Source organism: Pagrus major, chromosome 21 (assembly GCF_040436345.1).
Source record: "Pagrus major chromosome 21, Pma_NU_1.0".
Classification (NCBI taxonomy): Eukaryota; Metazoa; Chordata; class Actinopteri; order Spariformes; family Sparidae; genus Pagrus; species Pagrus major.
This window is the reverse complement of record NC_133235.1, coordinates 11,880,460-11,907,079: the sequence shown is the minus strand read 5'-3', so window position 1 is coordinate 11,907,079 and position 26,620 is coordinate 11,880,460. Positions and strand designations below refer to the sequence as shown.

At 39.2% G+C, this 26,620-nt stretch overlaps 1 protein-coding gene across 1 annotated transcript in view; it reads left to right on the top strand.

Moving 5' to 3' along the window:
- The window catches only part of gpr158b (G protein-coupled receptor 158b), a 73,750-nt gene that overhangs the window by 10,683 nt on the left and 36,447 nt on the right, over nt 1–26,620 (top strand). Inside the window, exons 3-4 of the mRNA XM_073491864.1 lie at nt 20,002–20,104; nt 25,303–25,514. Of these exons, the coding sequence (XP_073347965.1) occupies nt 20,002–20,104; nt 25,303–25,514 (315 nt within the window). The remainder of the gene's footprint in view (nt 1–20,001; nt 20,105–25,302; nt 25,515–26,620) is intronic.

Sequence of the window (26,620 nt, the reverse complement as noted above, 5' to 3'; positions counted from 1 at the left end):
CTGTGTGTGTGTATGTTTGTGTTTGTTAATATTGGGTTCATTTATGTGAATGCGCATAGACTTTTCCCTCTGCTCTTAATATATTAAAATGAACCCTGAACATGAAACATGATGAGAGGACGTCTTCAGCAGATCATTACCGAGCTCATCCCGCATCGCTCTCCTCTTTTGATGAATTTCCACAAACACCATATTTGGTCAAGCGGCAGTGAGTGATTCAGTGCCATCTTGAATCATCAGTGTTGTTTGTCTCTTGCTGTTTCAGATGTAGGGATGTTGGAAGCAGGAATTAAGACTCAGTAAACAACATTGAATTATATACATTAATCACGAATGTTTTGTTAGAGGAGACAAGTATTGACCATGAAACTCTGTTTCTAACAGCGTCATCAATCTGGTCCTTCCAGGGGTAATTTCATTTTGTAATGAAATCAACAATAGGAATTGACTTTTCTTGTAGAATTAATTTAGACGTATTACAGATGTTCACTGTATGTGTAAAGAGAAGATAGCAGATAAAGCAGATGAAGTTTGAAACAAAGTGCTGGGCTAACTGACAGACCACCAGCTTTGCCAAATGTATGATAATTCAATTATTGCGACGATAATTTTGCCCTCTGTATGATTTATGATCAATATAACCAAAGTGCCACATGAGTGAACAATAATTTGACAATTTTGTTATGCTAACATTAGTAGTTGGTTTAAGTCTGCACTCTTTTTAAAAAAAAAAAAAATTCTAGCCATGATCAGGAGAGCAAAATGTGGATCCAACGTCTCATGTGACCTTTTCAGCCATTCATGCTGTGAAGGCGATCACATCCAATATAATGGGAGGTGAGAATGAGTGTCGAGTGGAAAGAATGACTTTAATACCATTAGACAAGTGGAAATACAAGCAGTTTGCTTGACTAGTATTATATGGATTAGTCAGAATATTGATTGACAAACAGTATATATCCCCTATCAGTGAGTCTGTTTGAACTCACGATCACAGTGCCATATGAATTTTTGATTATGTTTCATATTTTGGATGTGAAATGTTCAGTGTCTTGTTCCCTCTCCGCCCCCGTCATTTCTTATTTTGTGGTGTTTCTCTCGTAATGGTTTACTCTTTTCGTTTCTTCTCCCAGCTGGTTCCTATTTGCTGTAATGAATTGTTTTGAGCTGTTCTTCAGCCAGCCCCGTTGCCTGTACTGTGGTGTAACACTTTTGGGACCTAACCTCAATTTTCTTCTTCAAATTAAGGTCTGAAAACGATGCAGTCAAAAGCCTCCATGAAATATGATTTGGGTGCCAAAACAGTGTCCCAGTACACCACACACACACACACACACACACAATACTACACCAGGTAAAACTTTAATAAAAATAAGAGAAAGTGTTGTTTTAGCTTGTTATCATGGACCAAGTAGAAAAGAATTGCTTTTTGTCCCAAAGTCCTTATTAAAAAACAGTTAATTTCTAAATCCCGTTAAAGACATTTTTTGGGAAATGGGCTGTGGAAAGCCGACGTGAGGCTCATTGCTTTCCCCATCAAGTACAAACGCACCCTGAGGCTCTGTCTCAGAGAGAAAGATAATAAGGAGACAGTGTCTAGTAATGTGACGGAGTATTACTACAACAGCTCCCTTCTCATTGTATCTCTGATGATCAGTCAGTTTTATTCAACGCTCTGCAGTCTTTATCATCTTTAATAGAATAGTGTTTTTAGTAGAGATGTTCTGACACCATTCTTTCCTTTTAGATACTGATTCTGCTCCTGAACTCTGAAAAAACGTATATCATAATTTTTTAAAGCTGTATGGATGTGACCAATCCAAGACGGCTGACATGCTTAAAGTTACACGAGTTAATGTCTTGTGTGCACAAGATAAAAAATATCCACTTATGGGACTAAGGGGAACGGCTCTTCTGACATAGTGAGGATCATTTTTTTGCACTCAAAACCTGCAAGAATTTTTTTTTTGGCCACTTGGGGGCAGCACTACACGCTGTTAAATGCTAGCAAACTGTTGTCTATTTACACATCAGACGCACACGTAACAACATTAGCAATAATTATAATAAGAGTCTTCTCCTTTTAGTTCTGTTTGGTCTCATAAGCTCCTGAGAAAAATCTCTTTAGCTCACTAATAGCTCCACTACATTCACCAGCTAGCGTTAGTTGCTAACTACATCTTAGCAACTAACTACAACATGAGAGATTTGGCGGGCTGGAAAATCAAAATGATGTTATATTATTTAGACTGCAATTATAATTAGGCAAGTCAGGAATTTAGTTAATGTCAGCCTGACAGTTGTGGCTGTGGTATCTCACAGTGGACGAGAAGAGCTAAAGAGATGTCAACAAACTTTGGCAAAATGGCTACAGAGCCACATCCACTCGTGGTAAAAATCATGTTTAAAGCAACATTATGTAACTTTTTCACCTTAAAATAACAGCCTCCAAATAATTTCTATGGTACAGTGTCTTGTAACAGGGTGAATGGTGTCTCTGTCTCAGCCACTCCGCCCCCCCATCACTTGTTTCTGCACTATGTAGCTTCAGTGAGAGGATAGGATCACAGTGTTACATACATGTCTACTTCAACATAACATTGTTACTGGGATTTGTGTTTACGACAGTGGTGTTGCACTCAGAGACTGTGGGGGGCGCCGAATTGCACAAAATGCCAATTTCAACATAATGTTACTTTAACTGTAATGCAATTGATACAGCTAATTTAAAAGGAACTATACACCGTATCTTGTTCCAATTAAGGCTACTTAAAAGGTGTGATTACAGGACTAGCAGTGCGGGTAACCTTCTTGTGAAGGTTTTCCTGTTCTTATAGTTCTGCTGAGATAATGCAATGTCAAATTAAAGGGCTAAAAAAAACTCCAGAGCTGATGGGACATGCAGTTCATCTGTATTTCTCTGTGGGTTTGTCATTATTATTTACACATTCACTGACATTTGATCTGTCATTAATATAAAATTATTGATCAGTGATCCTTTGGTTGAGCATCCTTTTTCTTCTTCTTCTTCTTCTTCTTCTTCTTCTTCATCTTCTTCTTCTTCTTCGTCATCTTCTTCTTCTTCTTCTTGGCCTTTATTCTGGTCTGCCCAGATACAGCGAGACTGTGGAGGAAGGTAGGATGTGTCACTGTGAACCAAATACAAGACTTAATGCATTATGGATAGTCAGTCATAGGGGAAGCGTCTTACGTAAAGGAACTGCTGCTTATATAATTGGACTTGGAGAGTAATTAGTGTGGGTGATTTGTGACTGGATTCATCTGATGTTTATATGTTTTTTTTTCTTTGTGTGTTTTGTAAATTTAAGTAAGCATCATCTCTCTCCTCTCTCTATCTCTCTCTCTCTCTCTGTGTGTGTGTGTGTGTGTGTGTCTGTGAAACGTGCCGCTGGAGATAAAGAGCTTCAAAGGCACAGCTCTGCTAATGAGTGTAAACTGCTGTGACAGCCAAGGAGGGTTACCCCCTCTGTCTCTTCTCTCCTCGATCAGCCACACTTCCTCTCCTTTTCCTGCTCTTTTCCACACTCTCTGTTTCCATGGCTATTCACACTCTCCCAAATTTCTCTCTATCTTTGGCTGTCACTCCCTTCTCGCCTCTCGTTTACTCTCTCCTTTCCCAGTTTCGCCTTTTCCATCACCCTGACCCGTGACTCTGTGCCGTCTCCATCTCTTCGAAACCAATTACCTCCTCTGAGGATGGCAGGAAGACAAGCCAGAAATTATATCTCCATCTGTCAACATGCCATTCTCTTCCTTTTGTCAGGCACACATGTTAAATCATCATTTGAACTGACCAAGTTATAATTGAGAAATGCTCCTCGTCCTCTTCTACTGTTTTAAATGATGTAGCAGCATCCTCCTCGGCATTAATTGGTGAACCCGGCTGTTATTGTTGCACCTAATTTGTGGATTTACCTTTATTCAGACACAGGAAGCACCATCTGACAGACCAAATAAAGCTGCATTTCTCTCTGCAGCTCGGCTGATGTTCACAGTAATGTGTGAGCCCCTTTATTCTGTGAAATTAATTACCTGGACACATGTGGCACCACTCGGCCTGGCTGCAAGGAGCCAGGCTGGCTCTGCAGACTCGGGCTGTATATACGGGGTGAAAAAAGGGACATAACTTGAATATTTGTCCCAGCATTACTGTGCTTTTGCAATCCTTATCGTCTCTGGCACATTGCGGCAAAGAGGAGGATTTAAACTTCAAAAGTCTTAAAGTCACTTTAAATACAGTATATAAGGAAAGGGATACCCAGCAGAATAAGACATCGCCTGCAGAATTTTAGCAGTAATGGATATTTATGTAGAAGGAATACGCTGGATTTGGGGTTTTCTTCTAAGATGTGTCGGTCTGTATTTGTCAGGAAAGTAGACACTCGCACTACCTGTTTTTTTTGTTTTTTTTACCTGCCTTATCTCTTGCTGGTTTAAAAAAAGGCGACTTGAGGAGCAGAAGAGACAGAAAAGAACCTGTTCTGCTCTGTCTTTTCCTGTTTCACTTCTCCTCGTTTCTGTTTTGTTCTGCCAGAGGCTCTCCGTCTCTCCTCTGGGAGTTCGAGGCTCTACAGCTAAAGCTGGGTTGAAGTGTTTCAAGACTCGCTGCATCTGTACACCAGTTGGCAAAGAATGCGTGTGTGTGTGTGTGTGTGTTTAAGTATTTTTCTTCTCTTTTTCATCATCAAAGAGACCGTTAGTGTTTGTATTGAAAGATGCATTATAAAAAAAGGTCAATGCAAGGTAAAAACATTCTCAGTTTGATGAACGGAGCTTTACCCTCCAGCTGTGGAAATGTAAGAGGCTTTCTGTGTGTAAAGCTTTACAGTCAAAAACCTGCTTCTCTTCTGGCGGCTGAAGGGGACATACATAACCGAGCATGACTTCACATTGTGACTTCAGGAGCGATCCTGCACACCTCCATAAGATGTAACACTAAGGTGTTTCTTTTCAGATGGGCCCACGCATGCAAGACATGTAGAACACTGCAATGTGTATGTTGTGGTTTTCACGTTCACGGATTATTTTTGCATAAATCAACCTGCCAGGTTCTTCTTGTACCGTACATGCAGAGAGTCGTGTGCAGACTTTGACAAGATGGTGGTTAATGGGGACTGAAGCAAAGTCCAGGTTATGAAATGCAGCATGATTTGAAAAAAAAAATGGCAGCACAGCACAGTTAGCTAATGCGGATTTCATGGCTTGACCTTTGTTAATATTAATAGCAAGAGATGCATCAGTCAGTAGTTATATCATTTTGGTGAAATTATATGCATACACTACAGGTTAGGAATTGACATTTTGTCTGATTTGGAGTGCAACACCACTGACCACAAATCCCAGGTCTGCAACATTTGTCAGGCGTAATGTAGGTGCTAACTACAGACAAAACTCATGACATCATAACAATGTTATGTGTTGAGAACTTGAAGTGAACATGTATGTAACGCTGTGATCCTCCCCTCTCACTGAAGTTACATAGTGCAGAAACAAGTGATGAGGGGGCAGAGTGACACCATTCACCCTATTACAAGACACTGTAGCATCAACATGATTTTGAAGCTGTTTTTAAATATTAGGTTCACAGTGTTCAGTCGTTTTTAATACAAGTGCACTGACCATCAACTTTTTTTATTAAAAAGGGAATTTTGCAATAACTTATCATTCCTTGATAAAACATTCAGTGGAAAGATACTGTAAGCAACCGTCTAGGGCTTTCTCTATCTCTGTTTTAATCAAATTACAGTATTTATTGATGGTGCAACCCTCTAAAGACAAGATGTTCTTGACCTGAATTTAAATGTGACACTACTATGCTGCTTTACAAATAACAATTAGTCGAGACTATTGATTGGAAATTAACCTATTGTAGAGTTTGAGGAATATACACCAAGCAGCCGCAACATTAAAACCAGTGATGGATGAGGCGACTAACATTTATCGTCTTGTTACAATGAAATGTTCTGTTGGAAAACCTTGGGTCCTACTTCACAGGAACACTCACCGAAATACAGCCAAGTTCACCCCCCCATGACAACTGCACTCCCCGATGACAGCTGTCCATCCAACAGGACAATGTGCACTGCCACACCACAAAAACTGCTCAGTGGCCAGAGGAACTTGACAAAGAGCTCAAGGTATCGACCTGGCCTCCAAATTCCAGAACATCCTTGGGCCCTGCTGGAAAAAGTCCAATCCATGGAGACCCCATGTTGCTCCCCACAGGACCCAAAGGATCCACTGCCAACACCCTGGTGCTAGAGACCAGGACAACCCCAGAGGTCCTGTTTACATGCCTCATCGGGTCAGAGCCATGTCTGATCCACTGTGGGGCCTCCATTGATTGGACTCGTCCCAGGAGGTCCCACAGATGCTCAATCTGATTGGAATCTAGGGAAGTTGGAGGCCAGGTTAACACCTTGAGCTCTTTGTCACATTCCTTGGGCCATTTATGAGCAGTTTTTGTGGTGTTTCAGGGCACATTGTCCTGCTGGAGGGGGTCACCATTGGGAATTGCATTGCCATGAGGGGGTGAAGACTTCCCAGCAGAATGTTTGATTGTAACAAACTGATCGATGTTATTTACTTCACCTGTCAGTCATTTTAATGTTTTGGTTGATAGGTGTATATAATGGCATGGGTCATTTTTGACATCTGACATTCAAATTAACCTACTCTTCAAAGGGAAATCTGTGTACTTTCTCCAGAAACTGGGGGTATGAATATATATGGACATAAAACCAGCATTGAGCTTCCTCCATTGTTCTTCCATCTTTGACAATCCTAGTCCAGTTCAATTTGGCACTTCAGGGTACAATCTCCCTCCCCTGGAGGCACAAGGCTCAGCCGTCACAGTCACCTCTGCCGTCATGATGTTCTTGCTTTTGATTTTCTGTATGATTCTCAGGGTATAATCTTGTTAAACCAGGCACGTAGCACATCCATCGTGGAACGCCTCAATCCTACTCTTACCAGCTTTGATTTCCTGCTGGCATTCAGAACCATGAAACAGGATGAAATGGGCGTTGCTGTTGAATGGTACAGTTGGATTGTTGTTTTTACGTCATTGCTTGGACATTCAGATGGTTCATATGCACCTTGGCTCGCCTTCATGTTCTTCTGTGTCCTGCTGTCCTCACTGTAAAGGCTTCTTCAATAAAGCAAAGTTAAGGTTTTTTCTTGACCCAAACAACACACTAAAACATAGGATACCTTGACCTCCTCTGCTTTGATTTTGGCTATTCTTTCCTAAAGGGTAACTCCACCAATTTTACACATTAAGTGTGTTTACACGTCTTGCAGAGTACTACTGCTTATGCGGGGGAAAAAAGTAGTATAAAGCCTTTTGTGGCTCTAGAGGAAGCTGCATTTAATCTGATAAAAAGCATTATACTACTTTTTACACATATGCAGTAGTACCCCTAGTATTAGGGCCCTTCGCACTGTCAGTGCTCGGGCCCTAATAATACCACATTTCAATGTTTTTTAAATAAAACCATAGGTAGTCAGTGCATAGGCTCTTTTTGGCAATTCCGTCATATTTCTTCTTTGATCTTTAATTAGCTTGATGACGCATGCATTGTAGCAGAAAGTGAGGAAGGAGAACAGAAGGACAAGGATGCATATAGGATGGAGAGAAGGACGAGGGGGGGAGGGAGGGCTGGGGAGTGACAGCAGAGAGGGACAGTCGTCAGGGAGGATTCATCCTCCACAGAGAAGCACCATTCACTCTCTAATCTGTTGCCTGCAGCTCAGCGGCTGCCACGGCAAAATGTAAGAGCCTGTCAAGTCAGCGGCAGCAGTTGGATCTTAATTGAGCGAGGCCTCCCAGTCGAGTCCATGCAGGGAGCTGGGGACCACCCACCCTGATGCCTGCGTGGGGAAGCTGAGGGTTCATCTCATAAGTCGTAAAATGCGGAGTGAGACTTGAATTTCACTCCTGACACGTTTCCAAAGGCCCCACAGCCAATCAGAGATGGCATTTTGAACATTTTCCCCCTTTAACAAACCTAAATATTAAATCACAGCCCCGAATTTCTGAATTTACAATCCGATCACCTCTTCTCCCTCAGCTAATGTCCTTTCAGGATGCAGAGAAGCCAACAGCGCCACTCAGCTCAGCCAGCCTGGTGACTCTATCTCTAGTCACAGCACTGTCACCGCAACAAGCCACCGATCAATAACCGACTATATATCGCTGTTTTTGCCTCTTACATTGATGGAGAAATTCCAGACAGGCTTAAGTCCAAGGTCTCCTCTCCTCAGACATCCACTGTTTCAGTGGCTGGTAGTCTTGTGAAACAGCAGCAGGCAGATTCCCTGCCCAGGGGACAGAGTGATTGTAATGCTTTTAGGGTTTAATGCTTTCAGTGTATTTATAGATCTCTGAGGGACGCAGAGTGCTCTCTCTCTCTCTGTCTCTCTCTCTCCTTTCCTCTCTTGCCAACTACCATCTTGGTGTCGTGTTCACAGCTTTTTATCAAATAGCTTGATGAGAAAACAGGTACCGCCGGCTGCGGTCCAAACATGAGGCGGCCTCCATGTGAAAGTTACAGATAACTCATTTTCAGTCTGTGGAGGAATTGTATTCACTCTCAGGAGAGGGATGTTTTGAACTTTGCATGATGGTATCATGTTATATGGTTGTGTAGCGTTTTGCTGGGAGCTCTGTAGATGTTGGACAGGTCCTGTAGAGCTGTTTTGCGAAGATAGTCCTCTTAGAGCTAGGGTCGGAAAGTGATTCTGGAACCATTTTTTTGTTATATTTGTAGAAAATCTCATCCTGGCAACAATTAATATATCAAATGCTCTGATAAATAAAAGAAAAAAAAAATCCAGTATCTATGGCTGTTGCAGGCCTTGAATAAGCCCATCCAATCCTTTTTATGTAGCCCCTATAAACAGATTGGATAGGTTACTTGTTTGTTTACCTGTGTACCTGCATGCACTCTGCCTGTGCACTCATTGCACACAAGGCTAGGTGGGTATATTGCTTATGCTAGTAGCGAGCTAGCTAGTAGCACAAGAATGGAGGATAAAGTGCAGCAAAAATTTCCCAGTGCTAATATGCTAGCTTGACAATGGTGAATATTAACAATAGCCATCTTTGTTGTTTACCCACATTATGATAATTCGAGTGAGATACTGTAAATGATGACAACGACGCCCGTGGCTAATGTTAGCACAAAGCACAAACCTACAGCAGAGAGCAGTAATGCAGCCAGTGATTGGGGGATGCAAACTCAGGTCAGACAATGTCAGGCTAAATGAACGAACAAAAAACAACTAAATGACTAATCAGTCTGGTTTTCTGTGGGTGTTCTATTTGTGTTTCAGAAAAACAGGGCACTTATGTGTTTTTTAGGTAACTATAAGACCACTGCCATCGTGCGTAACCCGTAACCGACATTATTATGTGTATGCCACACTATCCTCTCCCTGAAAATTTGCATTTTAATGAGCAAATGCCATTGATCAACTATACAAGGTCTGAGAAAATACAAGGATAAGGTCTTGGCTCTTTAATAAAACATCCCCTCCCCAGGGTGTCCCTCTGAAAAGAGAAGTCTTTCGGCGCTTTCAGTGATTGACAACGCAACCTTGAACCCTGTCAATCAAGAGTTATAAAAAAAAAAGAAAGAAGTGGAATTAAACGTCCCCACTGCATCCAAAGTAAGGTGCAATTATAAAATACTTTCACACTTTGAGCCCGCGGTCTGATGAAGGTGATTCATCAAACTGAGACACGTCAAACGACCGTTTCATAGCGCTTTCATAGTGGCTGAGGAAAAACGAGGCTGGCCTTGGCACCGTTATACTCCCTGCCTCTAGATATGTGTGTGTGTATGTGTGTGTGTGTGTATGTGTTTTGCTGCATCGGTGTGTATAATTTTGCTGGAAAAAGCAGTGCTGGTGATAGACGACATATGGAGCTGTGTGCTAGCGAAGCAGTTCAGGGCTACTGGGTGACATCAATCTAGTCCTGATGGTCCTTGTCAATCTACTGTGCGACATGCGTGTTTTTCGGTATAACACGCATTGGGATCTGTACTTGAACTAGTTTTGAGAGATGTAGGTTGGTAGGTTGGAAACAGCAATGTTACTCCTCTAATACAAGGTTGAAATTAGGGGAGATATTCAAGTCGTGTGGGCTAACTTACTCCACAATCTTATTTGCTGTGCTTTAAACGCACCTGGGAACCCAAAGCTGCTCGTGCTGCGATAGCACAGACAGGTTTAATAAATGCAACAGTTCTGATGCACAGAGCCCAATAAAGGTCTGGAATAAGAATCATATTTCATCCTTGCCCACCTCGGTGTCCCTGGGTATGTCTTATCTTAATGAGTCTCTGCTTCCGTTGGAGTAAGCAGAAAATAACTTCATAACAAATGGTGGTGGGGAATGTTTATGTCTGTATTAGCGTGAGTGTGTGTGGTTGTGGTCGGCCAGTTCTTCAATTTGCCATATTTGTGCCATTATGTGTGTATGTATGTATTTATTGTGCATCTAGCTATCTATCTATCTATCTATCTATCTATCTATCTATCTATCTATCTATCTACTCCTCTCATCTTTTCCTCGCAGCAGATGTTGAAAGTTTCAGAGTTGGCCTCCAACAGTGTTTGGGGCCCTCAGGGAGCCTGAGTCCTCGTCTCGCCACCTGCTCCTCAGTCAGAGGTAGAAACATCCTGGCCAAGACCCAGATTCATTCTAGGTAGGAGGAATTAAAAATGATCAGGCTCCAGCTCAGAGCAGTGACCCCCACCTGTATTTTGTAGACTTTAATTTCACAGGTATGCTTATCTCCTGAGAGAGAATACGCACACAAATAAACACACACATGCCAAGATTTGCTTCAGTAGTCGAGGAACTGCAGCTTGATGTGGCTTATTTTCTGTTTTTTTTAATACTTGCTGTTACCATTCAGGTTTTGAATGCAAATTGTAGAGTTTAGTGGATAAATCACAGATTTAGAAAAAAAATCTAGATTTAGTCACTTAAAGCTGAATGTTGGTTGATGTAATAGCATCACATATACATATTACACAACATAACATGACATAATATGACATATAGTAACATAAGATGACATAACATAACATAACATAATGTAACATGACATAACATGACATAACATGACATGACATAACATAACGTAACGTAACATAACATAACATAACATAACATAACATAACATAACATAATGTAACATAACATGACATGACATAACATAACATAATGTAACATGACATGACATGACATAACATGACATGACATAACATAACATAACATAACGTAACATAACATGACATAACATAACATGACGTAACATAACATAATGTAACATAACATGACATGACATAACATAACATAACGTAACGTAACGTAACGTAACGTAACATAACATAATGTAACATAACATGACATAACATGACATAACATAACATAATATAACATAATGTAACATAATGTAACATAACATGACATAACATAACGTAACGTAACGTAACATAATGTAACATAACATGACATGACATAACATGACGTAACATAACATAATGTAACATAACATGACATGACATAACATGACATAACGTAACGTAACGTAACATAACATAACGTAACATAACATGACATAACATGACATAACATAACATAATATAACATAATGTAACATAACATGACATAACATAACGTAATGTAACGTAACATAATGTAACATAACATGACATGACGTAACATAACATAATGTAACATAACATGACATGACATAACATGACATAACGTAACGTAACATAACATAACATAACGTAACATAACATAATGTAACATAACATGACATAACATAACATAACATAATATAACATAATGTAACATAACATGACATAACATAACGTAACGTAACGTAACATAATGTAACATAACATGACATGACATAACATGACATAACATGACATAACATAACTTGACGTAACATAACATGACGTAACATAACATGACGTAACATAACATGACGTAACATAACATAATGTAACATAACATGACATAACGTAACATGACATAACATAATGTAACATAACATGACATGACATGACATAACATGACATGACATAACATAACATAACATAACGTAACATAACATGACATAACATAACATGACATAACATAACATAATGTAACATAACATGACATGACATAACATGACATAACAACATAACATAACGTAACATAACATAACATAACGTAACATAACATAATGTAACATAACATGACATAACATGACATAACATAACATAACATAACATAATATAACATAATGTAACATAACATGACATAACATAACGTAACGTAACGTAACATAATGTAACATAACATGACATGACATGACATAACATAATGTAACATAACATGACATGACATAACATAACATAACATAATGTAACATAACATGACATGACATAACATGACATAACATGACATAACATAACTTGACGTAACATAACATGACGTAACATAACATGACGTAACATAACATGACGTAACATAACATAATGTAACATAACATGACATAACGTAACATAACATGACATAACATAATGTAACATAACATGACATAACATGACATGACATGACATAACATAACATAACGTAACATAACATAACGTAACATAACATAACATAACATGACATAACAACATAATGTAACATAACATGACATGACATAACATAACATAACATAACATAACGTAACATAACATGACATAACATAACATGACGTAACATAACATAATGTAACATAACATGACATGACATAACATAACATAACGTAACGTAACGTAACGTAACATAACATAATGTAACATAACATGACATAACATGACATAACATAACATAATATAACATAATGTAACATAACATGACATAACATAACGTAACGTAACGTAACATAATGTAACATAACATGACATGACATAACATGACGTAACATAACATAATGTAACATAACATGACATGACATAACATGACATAACGTAACGTAACGTAACATAACATAACGTAACATAACATGACATAACATGACATAACATAACATAATATAACATAATGTAACATAACATGACATAACATAACGTAATGTAACGTAACATAATGTAACATAACATGACATGACGTAACATAACATAATGTAACATAACATGACATGACATAACATGACATAACGTAACGTAACATAACATAACGTAACATAACATAATGTAACATAACATGACATAACATGACATAACATAACATAACATAATATAACATAATGTAACATAACATGACATAACATAACGTAACGTAACGTAACATAATGTAACATAACATGACATGACATAACATGACATAACATGACATAACATAACTTGACGTAACATAACATGACGTAACATAACATGACGTAACATAACATGACGTAACATAACATAATGTAACATAACATGACATAACGTAACATGACATAACATAATGTAACATAACATGACATGACATGACATAACATGACATGACATAACATAACATAACATAACGTAACATAACATGACATAACATAACATGACATAACATAACATAATGTAACATAACATGACATGACATAACATGACATAACAACATAACATAACGTAACATAACATAACATAACGTAACATAACATAATGTAACATAACATGACATAACATGACATAACATAACATAACATAACATAATATAACATAATGTAACATAACATGACATAACATAACGTAACGTAACGTAACATAATGTAACATAACATGACATGACATGACATAACATAATGTAACATAACATGACATGACATAACATAACATAATGTAACATAACATGACATGACATAACATGACATAACATGACATAACATAACTTGACGTAACATAACATGACGTAACATAACATGACGTAACATAACATGACGTAACATAACATAATGTAACATAACATAACATGACATAACGTAACATAACATGACATAACATAATGTAACATAACATGACATAACATGACATGACATAACATAACATAACGTAACATAACATAACGTAACATAACATAACATAACATGACATAACAACATAATGTAACATAACATGACATGACATAACATAACATAACATAATGTAACATAACATGACATGACATAACATAACGTAACGTAACATAATGTAACATAACATGACATGACATAACATAACGTAACGTAACATAATGTAACATAACATGACGTAACATGACATGACATAACATAACATAACGTAACATAACATGACATAACATAACATGACATAACAACATAATGTAACATAACATGACATGACATAACATAACATAACATAATGTAACATGACATGACATAACATAACGTAACGTAACATAATGTAACATGACATAACATGACATAACATGACGTAACATAACATGACGTAACATAACATGACGTAACATGACATGACATAACATAACATAACGTAACATAACATGACATAACATAACATGACATAACATAACATAATGTAACATAACATGACATGACATAACATGACATAACAACATAACATAACGTAACATAACATAACATAACGTAACATAACATAATGTAACATAACATGACATAACATGACATAACATAACATAACATAACATAACATAATATAACATAATGTAACATAACATGACATAACATAACGTAACGTAACGTAACATAATGTAACATAACATGACATAACATAATGTAACATAACATGACATGACATAACATAACATAATGTAACATAACATGACATGACATAACATGACATAACATAACTTGACGTAACATAACATGACGTAACATAACATGACGTAACATAACATGACGTAACATAACATAATGTAACATAACATAACATGACATAACGTAACATAACATGACATAACATAATGTAACATAACATGACATAACATGACATGACATAACATAACATAACGTAACATAACATAACGTAACATAACATAACATAACATGACATAACAACATAATGTAACATAACATGACATGACATAACATAACATAACATAATGTAACATAACATGACATGACATAACATAACGTAACGTAACATAATGTAACATAACATGACATGACATAACATAACGTAACGTAACATAATGTAACATAACATAACATAACATAATGTAACATAACATGACATGACATAACATGACATAACATGACGTAACATAACATGACGTAACATAACATGACATAACATAACATAATGTAACATAACATAACATAACATGACATAATGTAACATAACATAATGTAACATAACATGACATGACATAACATAACGTAACATAACATAACGTAACATAACATGACATAACATAACATAATGTAACATAACATGACATGACATAACATGACATAACATAACATAATGTAACATAACATGACATAACATAATGTAACATAACATGACATGACATAACATGACATAACATAATGTAACGTAACGTAACATAATGTAACATAACACGACATGACATAACATAACATAATGTAACATAACATGACATGACATAACATGACATAACATGACATAACATAACATGACATAATGTAACATAACGTGGCATAACATAACGTAGAGAGAAGTTACCATACGTATACTTAATTTATGTAAATATAGTGAATCTTCTTTGTCTCTCGTAGGGACCATGAGACATGTAGGGGACATTGTAGGGACATAGTTGACTCCAGCGCCAGCATGAGCAGTTGTAATTAGTATTTTTAATGCTAAGTAAAATGCTAACTTGCTAAACTAAGATAAGAAAAACATGGCAAATATTGCCTGCTAATGACCATGTTATATTGTCATCGTAAATATGTTAGCATGATGATGTTAGCACTAAGCTCAAAGTACCACTGTTACTATAGCCTCACAGAGCTTTTAATGTGGCTGTAGACTCTTAGTCTTGTTTCATTATGGCTCATAAGATGGTTTCTTGTACATTACAATGTTCCCAGTGCCAGTTAAAGTCACTGGGTAGATAAGATAATCATGAATTACCCAATGCTACTGTAACAGCTGTCCATAAGTTTGTATAATGTGCTTTAAATGTCATGGAAATGGAACAAATATTTCAAAACCTTGCTTTAAAGGCCCTTATATATCCTCTTTTGCTTTGTGTTTGATTATGATGTGCAGGATCTTTCTATATATATATAGACATACTGTACAGTAGCTTCACAATGGCTGTGAATGTAAAACATAATTTGGCACACTGGATCTTTATTAAGAGGGCTACTGATGACATTTATCCCTTGGAAAGGCAATTCTGCTTGGATTTCTCCTGTTACATAACGAAGGGCTGAAAATGAGGCAGATATGTTCACTATTGAAACAAAACTGCTGAAATACACAAAAACCTCACTCATATTTTGAACACTGTACAATCATTACGCTTGTATTTTTACCTAGTTTTTTGGCTGTTGAATTTTATTCCAACAAAAACCCAAAATAGCTTAAAGGGTCCCCATCTGACACAGTTCACATGTTAGAGCAGTACCTGCCAACTTCAGTCAGCCAATACCTCAAAAGAAAAATGCAAAAATCAAGAGGAGAAGTCTCGGAGGTGTAAAGCTCGCATTCTTTCATCCGAAAGAAACGTGCATCATAACTCCCAGGCCTGCTTGTCTTCACTGGTGCAACACTGGAGCAATGATTTGCTGTTTATTCTGTTATACCCTGTACAGCCCTGCCCTCATGCTGCTGCTTCCCAGTTTAGAGGTTTGGGGCTGTTTGTCAGCTTATAAAACAACTGATCTGAGCAAAAGTTCAGGGGAAGCTTTAGCATACAGAGCGCTTTCACTTCAGAAAATAAAGACCTATGTTACCTAGAAATGTAACATATGCAGTCAAGCTAATTAAGAAATCTGGCTCCTGTGTGTAGTGTAACAAACGTGTTGCGCAGCAACAACCATGTATGTATCAAGGAAGTGGGTCAGATGATTGATCGCAGAATGTTTCATTCTTTTTGTGATTTTATTTTGCATGTGGTGACAAAACTTGACTAGCAGAAACACTGAAACCCTTCCCTCCCTATACTTTAGATGACTACCTAAAACAGCCTAAACTCAGTTGGAGCGTGCAGAGTCTCCTCCCAACGTCAAGTCATCAAACCTTACCTGCATTTTTTGTTCCCTTAGTGTTTAACCCAAGTTGGCGCCACTGATGCAGCATTAATATAGCCGGAGGCAGAGGTAGACTCAGGAGGAGGTAAGCTTAACTTTGCATAAAGACCGGAAGTTGGGGAAAACTTACCTTGCGAGGCAGCTGCAAGATTCAAGCTTCAAGCTATGCACTTGTGGCCTAACACACAGTGGTTGTGTCCACCAGTGTCCTATGAAGAACTACTGGAGACTGTTCCAGTTATATCAGAACTGATGAGTGTATTTCATTGAAAGAAGAGGAAAGAACGGCACTGATGGGAAAAAAAAGATGCTTTCACTCTCTTCTCTCAAGTGGCTTCGGTTAAAGTTTAATTTTCTAACTGGCTTTGCTGGTAGTACCACTCTCTTGCTGTTGATCCGATTGGTTGAAGTGAGCCTGCAATAGACGATTATAGACAGACGGTTCCTCCAATAACCTGCCAAGCATATTTTGAAAGGCCCTGCCCTTTTCACACAGTTTCTAGCGGGATGCTTCTATGTAACAAACCATCTGGCACGTCAGGACAAAGGAAAACAGCTTATGTGAAAGTTCAGAAAGACACCTACCACACACCATCTCGAGTTGGGGTAACCAAACAGCATACGATGTTGATTTCTGAGCTTTAGAGGTGCTGTTAGTTCTGTTTTTGAACTTTGAAGAGAACCAGGCTAGCTGTTTCCACTGCTTCCAGTCCTTGCTAAGCTAACTGCCTCCTGGCTGGACATGTAGCTCCACACTCCCAGCTAGTAGCGTACTATCAGGGGGCGACACCCGTTCCAAAGGACCGCCATTCCGACGGTCCGCCATTCCGACCGGGTTATGGTTAAGGTTAGGGTTTCAGGTTCGGAATGGTGACCTTTTTTCAAAAATAATTAAGGGCCGGCATTCCGAAACATGAAAGTGAACGTTCGGAATGGCGGCCCTTCAGAATGCCGCCCTGGACCCCGTACTATCGGGCCGCATATGCGTAGTACGCGGACGTCATCCAGGCCGAGCCTGAGCAGATAGCTGTAGTAAGCAAGCAGCTGAGTTCTGGGTAACCAAACTCAAGCTGGCCAAGCTGGGTATGAATGTACATGGTCTGAGTCTAGAAATAAAAGGCTCAGGCCAACAGCAGAAGGCCATATGGCACTTGTGGTGTACTTTCGACTTAGCTGTGTGTTGTTGGACTTGTCCACGCAACAGCCGTACCTCACGACCGAGACTATGCCGACTCAGCTTAGATTTTCCTAGCTGGGTTCAGACATTAGAAAACGAATAAGCATATTTCTCAAAATGTCAAACTGTTCCTTCAACATATGCTCAGCTTTAAATACCAGAAAAATAAAAAGAGTCTATCAGCGACTGTCACTGATTCATGAGGTATAAATTTAGTCCTGCTGTTCTCCACTGCAGCTGTCCCAGAGGAGACAGGCCTATACTGTTTTTACTGCTAGCATGCAATGTAATACACTATTTATGAACGTTCATGTCAAATTTATTACCCCCTTTTTTTTTCAGCACAGGAGTGTGTGCATTCACATGAGTGTGCAGTATCCATACTGGTGCCTGTGCGTTGCGTGTCGCCGGGTGTGTTTTCGCTCCAGATGGCGTGTAAGCCCATGTAGCTCCCACAGTTATCAGTGAAAGCTGGATTTATGCAGACACGCTTTAATTCTGCAAACAACCCTTAATTCTTAATTTAGATATTAATTAGTTTCCCTGTTACTTGGCAAAGCCCTGTGATTTCCCCTGACGCCAGGCATGTTTATAAGTGGGGCGTCTGCTGCTGCTGCTTCACGCTGCAGAAAAGCATGTCGACGATGTAGGAGACTCAATAACATGATTGAAATAAGTTCATTAACTCAGTGCGCCTGAGAAGCAGGGTAGTGAAAACACATAGGAACTGTACTTCATTGAGCTTGTGTTTGAACTTGTGAGACCCTGTATAATATTTAAATCCTTTGATTTCACTGATAGAAGAGGAGTCTATAAAACGCTGCAGTCTATGTTTAGTCTTTTGCATTATAAATGTTACAGCATGCTTTATCAGGGAGATGTAATAATCCCACTGTTAGTCGCCATGAATCATCCAGATCTTGACAATATTTTCCTACAAATATTTGGAAGCTCCATTAATAGATAATTCATATTTACTCAAGAGGCATGTTGGGGAGCCAGAAACACTGAAAATATTAATGAATGTCTGAAGAGAACAATCATCACGATCGCTGTTTGTGTTTTGTGCGTCTGTGACTCCGACCTCATGTTAACTTGACATCGGTTCTGGTTCATTTTCATGTCTGGATGATATAATTGGCTTTCTTTCTCACTGTAGGGCTGCGACTAACAATTCATTTTGATTTATCTGCACAAATGTGTCCTGCAAAATTTCAGTAAATAATGAACCATTTACAAAAGCACAAGGCGACAACTTCTTCAAATATTCATTTATTACTCTAATAAACAAACAAGTCTTTTTGGAGGAACCGCTAATTATCCGATTATGTTTTTCGTTTATTAGTCCCATGATTTTTTATTTGTTTTAAGTAGCAAAACAAAGTTGCATTGACTGAGTCACCATCTTGGTCGAGCATCTCTCTCCATCCTATTGTTTCACCTTCTTTCCTCTTCAGCTTCTCTCTTTTGCTCCCATGCAGCTTCCTCCTGTGATATTCTTGTTAGGTATGTGAACACTAATTTTGCTAATCTCCACTTGTCTTTCTCTGCATTTTTTCTCCCCAGTGCACTCCCATCGTCGGCCATGGATTTGTGCTGGACAAGTACAAGTGCCAGTGCAGGAGAGGATTCTACCATCCGAGCCGAGTGGCACTCAATGGCTTTAAAAGTAGGTTACAAATCCCTCTGTGATATAAAAATACATTTTGCAGTGAGCTGTCAGATCAAAACTTTGAATCTTTCAGAAGCAAGCTTTTGGGATTTATGGAAAAAAAACAAAACTCTTTTTTTCAGTTGACAGCCACACATTTTCTTTGAAATTCTTCTTATGTCTTTGAATAGGTATCCTGGGGCTAGTGAGGTTATGAAACCTCAATCTTCAGTCAAAGGATTGTGATTGTTCTTATTGTGGAAGTGTCTACCTACTACGTTTCTATTCTGAGCTCCGGAGGGAGCCACAGGTGGCATGAATCACAGACCTGTTGGATTATAAGACAGAGAACACATGTTGGTGGAATAAACTTGAATAAAGCTTTAGTCAGACTTTAGCCTTTAGTTAGCCTACTGTTGTTTTGCCCAACAAGGCTCTCCATTGTCACAAGGTGGGTTCAGCATATGAAAGTCATTTTTCCGACAGTGGCGCTTTGATTTGATACCAAAATGAACAAAAGCAGCTTCAGTTTCTAGCCAATAACCATGGATTTTGTCGGCTGTCAATAGCTAGCTAGCTAGCATAAGCTAATGCTGATGCTCATACTCTGACTGATTATTTAATGTTTCCAGCTGAATCCAGTAGAGGACATGGAAACAAAGCTATTTCCCCTGTGTAATATAGTACAATGTTTTAAAAAATGTTACTAATTAAAATTGTCACTTGATGATATGGATGCTTATTGAAAATATTTAGACAAGCAACAAAGTGGTTAGATTTGTGCATTAATGCTCCCAAAACAACTAAAGAATACTGGTTGATATCTTGCAGTAAAATGCACATTTTCTCCACTGATGCACCTCTTTTTACCCTGGCAATATTCAAGTATCCTTAACTTTACCTCCTTGCTCGTGCTTCGGATTTGAATGCCTGTATTCTGACACCTTGACTGAAAGCGCTGCAGTGTCCTCCGGCAGAGAGCTTGGCCCTGATGTCGAGATAATCAAGCAACGGCGGTGGTTCTCATTCCTGACTCCAACAATACAGCACCCCAAGGGGGATGATATGCTAAGCTGGAGCTTTATTGTAATGCAGCGTGATGAGGCCCGTAGTCAAACGGCTCCGTCTGTGAAGAGCCTCATCTTCCAAACCTCGCGCCGAACCCGTCATTAAAAATCACTGCAGCTCAGATTGGGTCGCAGTAGCTGGCGACCCTGATTTCCCCCCCTGGAACCTGTCTGTTATTTCTGGTGCATCCCCGAAAAACAGACGAGACTGGAAACAGATTTTGTATTGTTCCCTAGCAACAGGCCAAAAGGACAGATATTAAAGGGGAGAAAGGATGGAGAGAGAGACACACAGCCTGCAATAACAAATGCATTATTTGGAAATGTGCAGTTGAACCTCAGGAAACGTGACATTTGATCTGAATGGCACGATCTACTTTTAAGCTCCTAACCTTAGACATTTTGTCTTGATAGCTGTGACTATAACAACAAGATAGATAGATTTTCCAGGATTGCTGATGAAAAAGCAATCCTGAAAAAATGTAATTTATAACTGTAACTGTAACTGTGTCAAAACAGAATTTAATTAGCTGCATTGCACTCAGACCTGTTTTGATTTTTTTTTTCTCTAAAAATGACAAGCATCATAATGTGACGCATCTTCCATCCAGAGCCATCTGTCTGCTCCTGTCAGCTCTGCCCAAGAGCAACACTGAGACGTCAAACTGACCAGCAGAGCACTGATCACAGAGTCTGACGAACGTTCATCAAACAGCCAGTCAGACAGCTCACAGCGACAACGTGAGCTTTCTTACCTAAAAACAAGTGTGGCTTCCTCACCAGGTTCTGTGCAACACTGTCCACCGTAATTAAAATCCACAGCTCTGACCGGAGTAGTGAAATAGTGAACATTTTCCACGTTACCTTTGTACCTTTGTTGCAAAAGTTGGAATAATACTAACCAATACTTTTTTTTCTAGCAACCTCTTATTCCAGTTTGAGGGTTAGAGTTAATTGAAAGACTTTTGACTGCAAACCCTTGAGCTAGATAACGGCCATAAACCTGCCCAGTCTAAGCAAAAACACAAGTTTTCATTTTTCCAACTCCTCTCAATGCAAACGTTTACTGTATGAGTGTGTTCAGGTAAACTGAGCTCATCAGCAGCTTCAAAAATGAAGGCTGAACGTGTAACTACAGCTGTGCTAAAAATAAATTAGAACAAAACGACAGCAGCGATGACTGAAAAACCCTTTTTTGCAGTTTTAAGCCCTCTGAAAGATCACTCCTGATGGATGGTAGGTGCTGCCTGAACCTGACAACTGACCCCAGACAGAGAGGTGTGGAATCAAAATGAACATCTGGCCCCAGACTGGAAGTGTGAAACTGATTCAAGACAACACAGTGGGGCTTCTCTTTCCTGCTTTCTGTTGTTTTCTCATATCTCTCTCCTTTCATCGTGACGATGATTTCACCCTCAAAAGTCGGCTCTAAGAACAGACTGTGGTCCCAGATGAGTCTTCTAATAATCACACACACATACGTAGGTGTAAACTACTGCGATTAGATATGCGAAGATAACACACTCTGAACAGAGATGAAAAACAACCACATTTTTTGCAATAACCTCTCATTAGTTTTCACCAGATTAGTTTTGCAGCACAGGATAAAGTTTGACTGATGCACTCATGCCAACAGGTATGCTGTCTCCCAATTGTCTCCCTATTTTTCTCTTACTGCCCTCCAGAATTGTAATTTCTCCTGTTAATCTCCTGCTTTATTTTAAAGTGCCGCAAATCAAATGGGTTCCTCTCAGTTTCTGTGTGGGATAAGTGTCAGGGTACATGAAGTGTGTCATTTGTCTCTGTGCTCGCTCAGTCCCTCCACGCCGCTCAGTTTGGAGCTAGAAATGGATGCAACAGGTCCCAAGAAGAAGAAATAATCTTTCAGATTTCACCCAACTAGGTGCAAGACTTTCCCGTTTATTGACATCAGCCTCCCGTGTCACTTGCCACCACCAGATTGCATCATTTTATCCTTCCTCTTCTACTTTGTGAAGGTCCACCTGGCAATGACGGCTTTTTCAGATGTTGACTTTTGATTGCTTTTTTGTACATTTTGTATGTCTTTTAAATGTATTTTAACATGAGCTATGAATTCAAGCCATTTCCCTTTCACATCCTTGAATTTATTCTATTATTGTGTGGGGTAGGATTATATGGTGGGTGTGTTGAGGGTGGGCTGTTTGCCAATACCCTAGAAAATCTCCCTCTTTTACACAGCCTACTTGTGGCAGGTATGCTGATGCACCTCGCACGACTTGACAACCGTCTCTAAAGCGCATGCAAAATGGGCTGAGGGAGGTTTTCAGATTTTTGTCAAGAGCTTTTTAATTTTCTTCACATTCAAGCCAACTTGTATTATTCCTGTAATCTGTTTTACTTCTATTGATTTCCATCCCGACCTTTAACGGTTACTTGACTTTCATTTGGACTCAGACCTTTTTAAAGGTGGGGTTCCAATACAAATCATGCTTTATTATTTTATTAATTCAGCTTAGTGGTTAAAATGTTATTTTGTTGGCAGCTAAACTCATGGGTGTATTGAGTATGAAGGGCAGCTGAAAATAATGTATTACAGAAAATCAAGCAGAATAGACTATTTCTAACAGCCTCCAGTGTAAACCACACTGGTATTCGGTAAAAATTTAAGGACGGTTACAAACACAGATATTTTGTGGCTAAAAGCAGAACAGTCTCAGGCCAAAGCGTGTAAAAGACCTGCGTGAGTATGATGGTTTGGCTTGCATGAAAAGTACACACGTGTATGAAGGTGCTGTATTAACGTAATGATGGGAACAATGGATGAACCCAATTGAAAGAGCCAGAAAGTCTGTATCAGGAGGAGGTTTGGGATTGTGGGGCGGTTTAGTTGTCAGATTTTGACCCAGGCGACAGTACTCATGTATTACTATGTGTTGTATTAATATTCACCATCCCTTCTTACATAAACTAAACCAAACGAATGAAAATGAAAATATAACCAGAATGTGTTATAGTTAATTTAACCACGGAAGAGACTGTGTGACTGTGTTGTTTTCACAGATGGAGAGGGCCAAACGTAACTGTGACACAGTGGACCGGCGAGTCTATTACACAGCTTGGGGTGATACCCGGTTGCATAAACAGATACAGATATAGATAGTCGCCCATAACAGATAGCTAAAGACATTCTGGCACTGATGTAATGTAGATTCATGCACAAGTAGCAGAGAAGATAAACAGCTTCTCTACAGCAAAAAGGCAAAAGACAGTGAGAGGGGGGGATCAAGTCATTGTTCTATCAGGGTCCCCTCCATCCCTTCCTTTAGTGAGACTAACTGGAAAAGCAAAACCACCAAATGTTATACTCAGTTCCTTCTTAACTTGTTCAACTGCTAACTTTTAACACATTCTGTTGCAATCCACTGAAGCCCTGTACAGCTCGAGCACAGTGTTTGCATGCTGTACGAGCTCCGGGACTTACAGAGGAATTACATGCTTATCAAGCATCATTTCCGAGAAGAGCTGCACAGTGTCTGTGTGGTGAAAACGGAGGATTTGAACTAAATATTGACTCCAAATCCTGCCACAGCAGACACGTCGCAGAACGAGGAAATTATATTTCTGGCAGCCGTTTCTTTACATGTAACTGATTAAATTCTGGTTTCAAAGGCACTTAACAGAACACGTCCAGTCATGCTAATGTGAACTCTCAAATGAGATGGAGAAAGTAATCTAGGGCCAGACTTGATAAACCACATCCAAGTGTGCCACATGCTGATATAACAACAATAATGCAGAGCGCAGTGATGAAGCGAGCGGTGTCACAATATTTTATCCCCCTCTCCTTCATTATTCCCTCATCTGCCTAATTAAAGGCTGTATTCTCGTAATTATCACCCCCGAGGCTTTGTGATTTATTGGATTGATGATTTCTACTCCTTCAAATTGATTAACTGAGCATTTAATAAGATGTCAGTGTGTGACAGCTAAATGCAAATTAATTACAATGATAATCCTTGAAAACACAACCCAGTAAAGCAGACCTGGGTTCTGAGTTGTGTTTGGATACGGAGTCTTCAGAGGGCTCTTTTTCATCTGGTAGAAACACTTGAGCATGCGAATATACCCGACACTTAAATATCTGATTGTGATATCTCCCTTCCTCAGGTAAGGAGAAGGGCTCGAACAGAGACGAGACCTCTGACGTGTCCAGTAAGTGTCTGCCGTGTCGCAAGGGCTGCCCCTACTGCCGGGACGACACGCCCTGCCTGATACAGGAGGACGGCGCTCTGCGGCTCGCTGTGGCCTCCATCCAGGGTCTGTGCATGGTGCTGGACCTGGGCAGCATGGTGGTGGTCTACCACTTCAGGAGGAACAAGGTGAGGTGGGAAACACAACTTAAAGGTGCAATATGTAGGAAGTTTGCTTGAAAACATTTGAAAATTAACTTAACAGAATGTGCAGAAATAACAAGTTTTGACACCTTAACGTGTTGCAGAGAGATCGTGCTAACTTGGGTGGTCTCAGTCCAGACCACTAGCTGCACAGCTAATAAAGCTAACAAGCTAATGGCAGCTACAGTTTGCAGCAGTTAGCAGTTACTCTGGTGAAATGCTGCCCCCCATTTGTTCGGAGGATGACTTCGAAAGGTGGCCAAATCTTACTAACTGCACCTTTAAGGGCTGTGTTTGGAAGTTTAAAGGTAATTCCCTCCCATCAGTACATCATTACATTACCAGACTACAAACTGCAGCAGTGTACCCACAGAGTTTACAGTTTCTGATCGCTCCGCTCAATTTTTTATTCATAACCCACATTGTAACCATGACATATCCTGATTCAGGGCTGAGTACGGGGCAATTTGATTTAATGGAAAACTAATGCAACTCAGGAAACTCCATCCTTGGTTGCTTGGATTCAGGGCATTCAAAAAAATCCCCAAACTTTAGGGGGATCGTTGCTACTTATTGTTGTTCAGGCACAGGAGTACAAACAGTAGAAGAAAACAGTAACTTTGGATGATGAAGGTTTGGACAACCATGAATGACGCGAGCCGGTGAGACACCGAAGAACCTTACGTATCTCTATCTGTTATAAATCACTTCCTGCCCTCGCAACTGAACGACGTGACATCATATGCAAACAAGGGATATTAAATCCCCAGAGTGCTCCTTTCATTAATTTACGAACATTAGCTGGAAATATCTGTATGTCTCTTTGCAGGATATCTGTGAAAGTGTAGATGGAAGAAGGTGAAGGGTCAGAGGTGAAAGTTAAGATCTATGACAAAAGGCAAACAATCCCTCTGAACTCAGGCTCACACAGGAGTAAAATTAGATAATTGTCCATGATTAAGCAGTTCTGTTAATGGATTTAACACTGTCACCGCATTTCAGTAACTAAGAGGAGCAAGTCTGACACAAAAACATTAATAAGCTGTTTTAAAATGCATATAAATTAACAAAACATGCATCTTTACAGGGGA